The sequence below is a fragment of the Numenius arquata genome, chromosome 20 (assembly GCF_964106895.1).
Source record: "Numenius arquata chromosome 20, bNumArq3.hap1.1, whole genome shotgun sequence".
Lineage (NCBI taxonomy): Eukaryota > Metazoa > Chordata > Aves > Charadriiformes > Scolopacidae > Numenius > Numenius arquata.
The window spans coordinates 2497854-2509053 of record NC_133595.1 but is presented as its reverse complement, the minus strand read 5'-3'; the positions used below and the strand labels follow the sequence as shown (position 1 = coordinate 2509053).

Sequence of the window (11200 nt, the reverse complement as noted above, 5' to 3'; positions counted from 1 at the left end):
GATTCAGGTGGGAGTCATCAGGCCTTACAACCCGCTGTCTTTATAACAGCTCTTGCATCTCATCGGACAGGATAAGGCTCAATGACAACGCAAACCTTTGAAGCAGCAATTAGTTTATGGAGAAAAGGCCAACAAAATCGTATTCTTATTCTAAAATGTAAAGGATTTGCCTGTACTCAGTTTTAATTCATGCCAGTCTTTTTGGCAAGAAAGTTTCAACTCCGAATTACCTTGCCTTGCTTACCTTACCTAGCTGGCTTCCAATTTTGGATAGTGATTAGGTAACAATCTGTAGCCTGAAAGAAAGGTTTATAATGAGAAATGGGCCTGGGCAGTATTATTCAGCTGTACCTGACAAACTGCATAAATATCTGAGAACTGTGACTTACAAAGACAGAACCCCATCGAGATATTAAGAGCATGGCAAGACCCAACAGCATTTTTTAACGATTTTAGTCTGTACAGACAGAATCCCGGACCAGAAACTTCAAAGGTGGTTTGTTTAACAATGCATATACACCAGCCAATTTTCATTGAAAAATACGCCTCTCTTTTTGTCACGCTGTGCTCCCACTCTGCCCCCTGCCCACAGGACCCTTCCGAAAGCCACAATTTTCCCTATCCCCATGCCTTTTCAGGCTTCTCATCAACGAACACCACCACCATCGCCCACCAGTCACTAGTTGCTTATATAAGACTGTGAGACAGGTGCCTGAAAAATTTTTGAGTGTAGGTGTTCTAAATTACTGTTAAATGTAGAAGTCCCACTTTATCTACAGAACTTTAAATTATCCGTAATTTTGCTGGCTTTGATTACCATTAAACTATATAATGAGATCCCAAGTTTACAACATCTGGTAAAACCCACTCCCAATTGTCATTCCATTCAATGTTTTGGGCCGCTTTTAACAGCTTTTCTGTGTTATCAGAGAGATATAAACAGGTGAAAATAAACATGGAATAAATAACATTTCACACTTCCACATCCCTCAGATTCTGTACAAAGAGAACTTTAGGTCCTCAAACACAGAACTGTCAAATCTGTAAAGAAACTAATTTGCAGATTTTGGTCTGAGAGCAGAGATTTGCTGTCCAGGAGATTCTTTTCTTGTTGTGAACCATTTGCAACTTGTCCGTTGTGTTGTGCAGTTACCTCAGTCACAAGTAGAGGAGACACCTTCTGTGCCCTAGCTGGGATCAACAGAACTCACCTTCTGAACTTCAGTGTCACATTTAACGACTATATACGATGATGCTCAAAACACCTATATGTAACATGAGTGCTTGTGTGAGTAAACCTGAGGGGCTCTAATATTAGTAGTAAGCAACCAGGACAAGACAGTTGGCCAAATCAAAATCGGTGTTTAAACAGAATTGGTACCCAAATTATCTTTTTTGTTATTTATAGCTATTGTCACACATAGCACATTTTAAAGCATAAACTGGTTACCCCAGCTACCAAGCAACCAAAACTAGTTTTGCTGTTGTGAAATTCGACCATGCAGGAAAACTGCTCTCCTTCCCCTGAAAAAACAATTTATCCAAAAATCACTGCACATTGGACTTGGGGTTCCAGCCTGATACTGCTCTCAGAGCAAACGCTTTTCTTAAAAACCCAAAACAATGCAAAAGTGTTATGCTCGGGTAGCTGAACTAACTCCAAAGCTTTAGGATTTCTGCAAGGCCAATTAACAACAACGGAGCAAAGCCTCCTGAGCGGACTGTGCCAGTAAGCCTGCTGCTATCAGAAGCAACACATACGTGGCCCTCCTATCTGCCTGATGAGTGCATGTATCTATAAACACACATGCACATACTCCAGCTTCTGTCCGTATGTCTTCGGGATCCCACCTGGTAACACAGCACGAAATGAGACACCACTGAAACTTTAATTTTCCTCAGGGTAACCACCAGAGACACCAACCTGTCCTGCAGGGAGATGCCAAAGAAATCTTGGGGCAGCAACCTGAGAGCAGCTTCACCACATGCACTTCGCTACCTCTCTCTGTAACCCTTTCTCAGAGAAGGAGGCGCTCTCGTAGAGGAAGAAAGGCTTTAAAAGGAGCAAAAGGCCCGGTATCCAGGTAGGCCTAAACCCTGAGTGAGGCACCAATGTGGCGGACAAGGCCCGAGATTGCAGATAAAGGTGGGCAGCGAGGAAAGAGCAGCTATACCCATCTCGTGGTGGAGACAGACCTACCACCAACCCCGTGAAGGGGCCGGGAACCGGGTAAGGGCCAGCCGGGGGCGGGGGGGGTACCGCCATTCCTCGCCATCCCCTCAGCCCACCGCGGCTCCCTCCCTACGCTCCGCAATCTACGCGCCTCGCTACGCCAGCCGCGTAGGGAAGCGGGACGGCCCAGAGCAGCCCGCCAGCCGTACGCAAATTGCGTAGTGGCGTCGGGCAGGGCAGGAAGGGGCGGGCGGCGGCGGCGGAAGGGAGCGGCGGCTCCTCTCTGAGGCCGGGCCGGCAGCAGGTCGGGTCCGGGCCGGGAGAGGTGGGGAGAGGGGCTGGGGAGGGCTGGGGTGCAGCTCTGGGCTGAGGGGGCGAGCGGGCGGGACCCTCTCCTCAGGCCGCTCCCTGAGGGGAGGGCTGCGGCGGCGTCCCCCCTCTGCTGCCGGGGCTGGTTTCCTCTCCTTAGGGGTTGTCAAAAGTGCTAGTTCCTGTAAAAAAAAAACCCCAACAATCCCGTGTTCTAGCAGCAAACACAGAGGGCTTGGGATAAAAGTGAGCTTTAGCAGCTGTGGAGATGTGGGTCCTCACAGCTTTCCCAGCTGAGGTGTTTCCTTCAGGCACTCCCCACTGGTGGCTTCTCTCCGATGGTCACCTCCCTCCGCAGCTTTGACCGCAGCCGCTACCAGCCTCTGGATGCACCAAATCAAAGGCACACAGTTTTGCAACAGCTTCAGCTTTTACCTTTTCCACATCCCCATCCCCTCAGTCCCTGGTCCCTGATTTTAGCACGCGTCTCTGCGGTGGCCGCCTGTATCACGTTCCTGCGTTTTACGTCAAGACATGGTTTTATCGGGGACTGAATTAATTGCATTCTGTGTTTGTACTTCGTATCTACAGATTAAAAGTGAAGGCTGTGCTGCTCCCAGCGTGTAAGCACCTGTGGGGCTCTGGAGCCCTCCACACGTCCCCAGGAAAACTCATCTGCCCAAATATTTCCACGGTCACGGCGTTGTGTCCGATGCTTAACTGCAATTCGGCCGTACTGTCCTCTTATGTACCTTGGTAAGGGACTTTTTGGCCAACCCCATCTGAATAATTATCTACAACTACTTCTCTGAGGTTAAAGAGATGCCTCGTTAACTTCTGAGGGTCTCTGAGATTAACAGTTTGGTCACTTCTGTCATGGTTTAGGGCAAACATGATGCCAGCATCTCTGTATTTCTTCTTCTTCCAGCAGTAGGAAGCACGTGTGTATTGTACGGCTTTAAATCCACAAAAGGATTATCTTTCTGCTTTCCAAAGAGGATTGTGAGAGACGCTATATAAAATACACCACCTCTCAAGAAAACAAAGGGCTTTGTGTGAAAAGTGAGCGCTGGCAGTGATAAAAAAATCTCTCTTTCAAGTGACAGTTCAGATTACGGCAATGCTATTGATTGCTGGATCACATTGTGTGAGGCAGAGACGTGAATTCCAGTGCTACAAACTCTAAATAACTTTGGGGATATATTTCTAGCTCTCAATTCCCTCATCTTGGATTTAGGGGCAAAACGTCATGGCCCAAGTTTTCTTTACTAAATCATAGATTAGAGATAGACTAGAATAGACTAGACTAGAATAGAATAGGCCTTTAAAGCTCATCTAGTCCAACCCTGCTGCCATGAGCAGGGACATCTCCAACTAGATGAGGTTGCTCAGAGCCCCGTCCAACCTGGCCTGGAATGTTTCCAGGGATGGGGCATCTAAATCCCATGTTGCCCTTTTTTTTTATGCTGCATGTCTGAAAATCCAAGCCCATTTTTCCTGGCTACTTATGAAGTAATAGATATCTATGTTGAGGGACTCGCATCGCACATACTGATCAGAGCATCTCCAGAGCAAAGTCTTTCAATATCTTTCTCAGGGTGTTCTAGATGTTTAGCATCATGAATTATTTGTTGCATAAGGGCAATAAAGTTGCATGTGAGAAGCCACTATGGTGTCACTCCATAATTGCTCACATCTTCTATATTACTGCGAAACAAGGTTAAACAGTTGTACTGTTTCGGGGTCATTTTTAGCTGCTTCACTTTTCATATGAGCCTGTGTTAACAAATCAATAAATCTATCACAGGAGGGAAGGGAATTTTATTTTCAATGTCATCTCCCATAACAAGCTAATAAATCTGTGTCCAGAGGTGAGTAGACATGCCAAGTATTTGTAAAGTTATCGAAACTTGAAGTGTTAGATTATTCCTGGGCAAATTGGTCCCTAAGTCTGGATGTTTTAGGAAGATCAGAGCCCAGTGAGAGATGTGAAGTGGATTTTGGGGGTCCAAATGAGGGGTTTGGAGCTCCTGAGGTAATAAAACAATCTTGGGATTTTGTAAGAAAGTCCTGGAAAGCAGGGAGACGTATCTTGTGCCACCTTCCCAGCTGGGATTCGGGGAGCGTAAATGTGCTGCCTGTTGAGGTTGGTATCGGAGTGGTCCTGCCGGGACGAGGGATCTGCTGGGACCTGCCGGGACCATTGATCCCAGGTGCCCTGGAGAAGCATAATCTGGCCCTTCCCTTCTCTAGTTGGTACGGAAACAACAGAGTTTATTTATTCCTGTGGACTTTGTGCTCCCATGTTGCTGGAATGTGATGTTTCCATGGAAACAGACCGAGATGCCTTAGACCCGTGTGCTCAAGCCGGACGGCATCGGGAGATACGTGTTGTGGGGAACTGAGCTCTCCCAGGGAGAAAGGTGCGAGTTACGATAACCATCGGCCCTTGAGTGATGAATTTGCCTTCCATTTATACATCAGCAGTTAAATAGTGCAAACCTTGAGAAATACGAATCTCCTCGAATAAATTTCTGAGCGGGAAGGCAAGACAGACACCTTTCCTGGAAGACCATGCCAGACGGCAAGCAGATAATAAAATCTCTTTAAAAAGAGCTGCTCCTGTGCTGCATTTCTTTCTTCTGGGACTCTAAAACTGTCCCATAAAAGGTGTCTGCATCCTCTGAGATTCTGTATTTGATTCAGTATGGGCTCCTAATTCCTATTTAGCCACTTTCTACAGGATTCAGAAAGAAAGGAAACATTTAAATAGGAAGTATATAATGAAATAGGTGGTATGGGCCCTTAGATACCGACTGAATCTCGCTGAAGTCAGTAGAAATTTCAGATGATGTGAGTGAGCTTTGGTGCAGATTGTTACCCACGTTGAATTGTGAAATGAGCTGTTGTCCCATCTGCCTGATGTCAGTCATCTCGGTTCGTTGCTTGTAGAATCAGGGGAGCGCCGGGGAGCAGTTGGAAGCCGTTCAGTTGGAAATGTGCACATCTATGCTCTGAAAAACCAGTATTTTGGCCCAGCTGACGGTCTGTGTGGTGCAGGGATCTTATGATTAGGGAAAAAGCAGCGGCGGGTTGTATAGAGGAGAGAATGTTACGAGCAAAGCTTAGCAATGTCCATGGGACCCATTAAAAGTCTCCTCACCAGAGGCTGCAGCTGGACTCAACTTTCTTAGCGCCATCAGCAAAATGAACAGAGCAGCAATTTGGGTTGAGGATGAGAGAGGCAAATTATTTCCCGGGCAGCTGTAGACTGGTCCCTGCACCAGGTGCAGGGCTTTTATTTTACACGTTATTTTTATGGTAAACGTGAATGATATACCTGAGTGGAGACCAGTCTCTTTGCATCTTGAAGGGGACTTTTCCTTTTGCTGTGTGAAGTATTGTCGGCTCATTTTGTGCAAAGCATTTGAGAACTGGTGAACAGAAAGTCTGTTGTCTTCTTTGGGCACAGCACCATGTAGTGCGGGGGAGACACAAGGTCGACCTTGAAAGACTTGACAATACCGAAAGCAAGTGTGACAGTGGAAAAACACAGGCAGTTTGTCTCCTTACTTCCTGGTTTCCAACTGTTTCTTGATTTGGTTTTTTTTTTTCCTTCTGCTTTTTCCTCTTTGAATTTGCAGGTAAAAATGGCTGCGGAAGAGAACTGGAAAGGTTGGGCTTCGAAACAGCGCAGTGGGGCTGAAGAGGCAGGTGAAAAGGAACCATGTGTGCTCCTGGGCCAGCGGCTGGGGGAGCCAGGAAGATTTGCTTACGCGGCGCTTTGTGGGATATCCCTGGCATGGCTCTTCCCTGAAAACGAGCAAAGGTACCATACGGGATAGCAAGGGGTGAGCAAAGGGGGTGGTATCAGACTCCGGAGGGGGGGGATCTTCTGAATGTAGGGGAGTGGAAGATCTTTCTGGTGTTGGGTGTCTTCCCGAAGATGAATGCTCAGATTCAGGAAGGTGACACAAAAAGAGCCTAGAAGCTGATTGCTGGTGTTGACATTTTCCCACTGTTTCTCTGTCGGTGTTGTTCTGAAGCCCATTGAAAGGCAAAGCACACCCTGACATGAGGTGTTTTCCTAATGGTATCGATTTTCTTTCTTACGCTTTTAAGACTTTTATACTTCAGTCCAAATTGCATCCCTTATATTGAAGACAGGGCTGGCCCCATTCAGATCGCTCGCTTGTTTGTTTAGCCAGCTCGTGTAGCAGCTCACCACCTGCTGACTTCTTACCACACTCTGATTTTTGTGTGAATGGCAACAGATCAACATCTGAAAGCAGGGGCCACTCAAAGTTTGCAAAAATACCCAGTTAGGGAGCCTTAACTGCTACTGTTCCCTTACAGCTCCTTCAGGACTGAGTTCATTGAGGGCTTTGTGAAATGGCTGGACCTGCCCGATGCTGTCTTACCTGCCATGAGAGCGTTCGCTAGTGGCTTAGGAGGTGAGGGCACAGAAACCTTTACTGAGATTTTGCTGAAGGATCCCGTCGTAAAAGAAAACCCGGTTGTCATTACCCAGGTAAGTTCATATGCTCCCCTCGCCCTTGTTTGCTTTTGCACGAGAGATTTGTCACACTTCTCTCTTTCCAACTGAAGTTCTGTTTGTACAGTCAAGGAAACAATTCAATATTTCTGATATGCATATATTTCCGAGCAGCTGTGTGGGTGCCCGTCAGTCTCTCTCTCCATTAACAGCTCCTGGAAGTGATGAACGTGAGGCACGTTACTGTGTGTTGAATTAACGTTTTGTGTCTTTGATGCCTTTGCTCTACAGAACTGAGAACTGACAAATTTTTCACTTTGACTGTATTATTGCAGTGTTTTTGATTCATAGGTGCATTCTACAGATTTTGGTGAAACACTAAACGTGATAGACCTGATTTTCATTTGTTTCAAAGCCCTTTCACCATACCTTTAATACAGAACATCTCTAGGTACGTGCTCCAAATAGCACAAGTTCCAGAGTCTTTTTTCTTTTTGATGGTTGGACTAGATGATCTTAAAGGTCCCTTCCAACCTAGACAATTCTATGATTCTATGATTCCAGAGTCAGCTTTGGCCACAAGGGAATTAAGTTATCGTGACTTTATTTTCTTTCACTGAGAAAGTATTAGTGACACTGGGACTACTCTGTCATGTTCTGATGTAAAAGCTGATGTAAAGATTAAAAAGGCGAAGCATTTTGGTGGCATTCACCTTTGCTGCAGCGTCTCAGCTGGGGAGGATATCTGCTCATCCAGGCTCACATTATGCTGTGCGGGGCGAAGAGCAGGGTAGGCTGCTGCTGCTGCCAGCCGTAACGCGGCCACTGTCACTTCGCACCCTTTGCTCTGTACCGCACACGAGGAAACAGCGAGGCATCCTGTGTGCAGACAAGCGCTCTGATATTGGGTAATAGTTATCGCACACTCACCTTTAGCAACGGCCTGAGGGAACAGTAGATGCGAGAACAGGGCTGCGCAAGTGAAGATATGATAGGAGTGAACTTTCTTGGTCATCACAACCAGCTGCCATTATCTCAGCCATCTTTCGTGTCTTCTAGTCACTCCATAAAAGGCATCAGAGTATCTGCTCCAAACATCCAAATGTTACAATGCCCAAAGTCCTGTAACAGTAGGAGAACAGTTACAGAGAATCTTAAGCTTAATTAATATGTTAGGACAGCTCTTCTAAAATAAGAGCCGCCGTTTTGATGTTGTTTGCTCAAAATCAATAAATCCATTCTCAGTTCTTTCTGCATCTAGATGGCTTGGTAGTTCCCAGGTTGTTTCCCTCGTTCTCTCTGCTTCAGGATGGATTCTCTAGAATTAGGGAAGTCTTCCTGCATTGCTGCTGAGTTAATTAAGGGTGAAATTTTGGTGAAATTTAGCTTGTGTTGCCTAAGGTCTCCTTGTGCTTTTACAAAAGCGGCTCTGGATCAATGGGAGTACATGGCATTTTGCTCTGAGCCAGAGAACCGAGGCACTTATCACCTAGATCCAGGTGAAATACAGAAGCCGTAGATAACAATTCTTTGATTAGTTGAAAGCAAAGATCAGTAATCGCTATCAGGCTTAATGCCACAACATCAGTACCTTATGCAATCATGTGTATGGGCAAGGTGACTGATTTCAACAAAGGAAAGATAGAATTAAAGGCTTTTTGTAGAGCAGGGCAGCAGAGGCTTGCAAGGGGTCTTGGGGAAGGCAGACTGGTGTGTGGGAAACTTCAGTGCATCAAGCTGAGATCATCTTTTTCCTTCTTACCTGAAAATAAACAAGCTACGGGACAAAGCTCTGTGGTATCTTGACACTTTACTTTATGGTGCTCTTGCTTCTTTGTATTCAGATGCTACTGACGCAACATTTACTGTTCATTTAATGAGCGCATGCTTTAATTGCTCAGTGGCAGGGTCCTGTTGGCACTAGTGCCTGCAGTTTTGAATGCCCTCCGTCTCAGCCGTGCTGAAGGCATGATACATGAGGTCAGGAGATGAGCGATGAGCTCACCGTTGATTCAATAAGAATTGGGGGATTATGGGTTTTTATATTTGTTTGCATTCGTTGCAGGCAAACATTCGTTAACTGAATGCCTTTGTGGACAGTAGTCAATAACACACAGGCTGTGGGTGTGGTATGAGAAGGCAGTGCGACAATAAAAGGTGAAGGAGTGATGATAGCTTAGAAAATGTTGAAAGCTCTTACTATGAATAAGGTGGTGTTTTTTTCTCTGAACATATTTTAAATGCTCATTTTCCTGTGTTTTTCTACACACACCCACTGCGATGTGGATTGGGTGCTCTCTGTTGTTGGGGAAATGGGTTTTGAACTTGCGGCAATTCATAAAAAGCTGGCAAAGACTGAATAAAGATTGCTTCCCTTTCTTTCTAGGGTTTCTCAATCATAGGGATGGGTAGTCTTGTGCATAGAGTTCACAGGGAGATTCAAAACAAGACTGAAATGTAATAACTGCTGCTTAGAGGAGGAAAGCAAACTACTCGTGAGCTAATCTAATCAATGCTGATTGCATTCCAGATGACTGCACAGCAGTACGTGCAGAGCCTAAACCAATTAGAAATAGTTGAGAATGCGAATTGGCACAGATGCAATAAAAACAGTAGTTCCAGTTTGTCACCTGATTACCTGATTCCATCCCTCAGCTTTTGAAATGCATGGATGTAAATGCTTAGGCCAGATTTTTAAAAGAGGTTATTTGATATTAGGTGCCACAGAGGATCCTGGGTGTGTCATACAGGACCTGAGTCAACACCCACGGCTCCCTTTGTAGCACACGGGGAGAATTTATTGCCTGCAAACGGACTCTGCACAAACCAGTAACCCTGTTCAAGAGGCTGCTTACATTAACCCATGGAAAATGATGGCAGCAAAGCCACAGGCTTCACCTTATTCTAGATTTAAGGCTCTTTGCTTGGTCAGCTTTCTGCCTGGGACTCCCAGCCCGGGACCTTCTGCTGGGCTTCGACACCTCTAAGCCACCCCTTCCTCACAAACCTGAAGCCGGGGGGGAGATGATGGTGACCCCATATCTAATACTTGGGTAGTTACAGTACTTGGGCTCTGGGAAACCAGAGTTACGTTCCTCCCTCTGCCTGTGGGAATGAACGTTTCCCATTCCCACATCCCACCAACCGCCCTGGGGAACAGTCTGCGCTGTGTGTGTACTAATTGTAGCTGAAGCTAAAAAGGAGCCTTTTTTTTTTAGCAGTGTGGTGACTGGGGGAACAGAAGAGCTCTGATTCAGTGACTACCTTAAATTAAAAGGGTTATTCACACACTGGAGATAGCGAACCAGGACCTTCCTCTTCTTGGGTGAGCACTCTGGCCATTGGGATGCAGGATGAAGGAGCAGTGGTGACTGCTTTGTGCAGAGCCCAGCCGAACGCATACCTTCTGGAAATGCTTATCTCCTTAGGACTTGCAGGACAGGCAAGCAAAAGAAGGCTTTCTCTGTGCATGGGAACAGCCACCCAGATATTCAACAGTAGAGATGTGTGTGAAAACATCAGGCAGCAGCAGAGCGAAGGGTTTGGGCCTATATCTTGTGAGAAAGCACCCATAGGTGGGAATTCAGCTGCCCTGATCCTTTGGCTTCCCCAGTGCTATGCAAAAACTCTCTCCTCCTTCACCAAATAGCAGACTCTTTTCGTGTTAAAACAATATTCAGAGTCCAGGCACTTACTTTTGCCTGGATAATATCTACAGTTTGCCACTCTTCTAGTAGGAGCTAGTTAAGGATGGCTCGTTCTCTGTTCTACACTTCTCATGCAGTAGGGAAAAGATTAGAGACATTTTTACGATACACATTTTGCTTAGGAGCTTATGGGACTAATAATCATAAACTCTTTGGCAGCATCCTACATCTTTGGCTGCATGTTTTTGTGTTCCCAAAGGGCTGAAGGATTCCCTGTAAAATTCAGCTGTGCTTTATTTGTGTGCAGGAGAGGGAAGTAGCTAGACTGAGCTAGTACTTAGTGTTGTAGTTACATAAAGAACTTAAAATTTATCCACTGATAATAAAAGAGGAGAACAGAGTAGTAAAAACACTGGCCTCTTTTTTCATGGATTTGCCCATAGAAACCATCTATGGGATTGATCTGTTTTTCTGATTTTTTTTATGGTGAGGAGCCAACACAGAAGTCAAGTCCCCCAATCTTGACAGATGGCCATAAAATTCTGAGTTTTCTATTTTTGAGCACTTAATCCAAAA

The 11200-nt window shown here is 45.7% G+C and overlaps 1 protein-coding gene across 1 annotated transcript in view; it reads left to right on the top strand.

Annotated features, from left to right (window-relative positions):
* Window positions 1–5981: 5981 nt before the first annotated feature.
* Window positions 5982–11200, top strand: part of TMCO4 (transmembrane and coiled-coil domains 4) — a 38530-nt gene continuing 33311 nt past the window's right edge. The window contains exons 1-2 of the mRNA XM_074161480.1: window positions 5982–6311; window positions 6839–7013. Of these exons, the coding sequence (XP_074017581.1) occupies window positions 6133–6311; window positions 6839–7013 (354 nt within the window). The 5' untranslated portion in view covers window positions 5982–6132. The remainder of the gene's footprint in view (window positions 6312–6838; window positions 7014–11200) is intronic.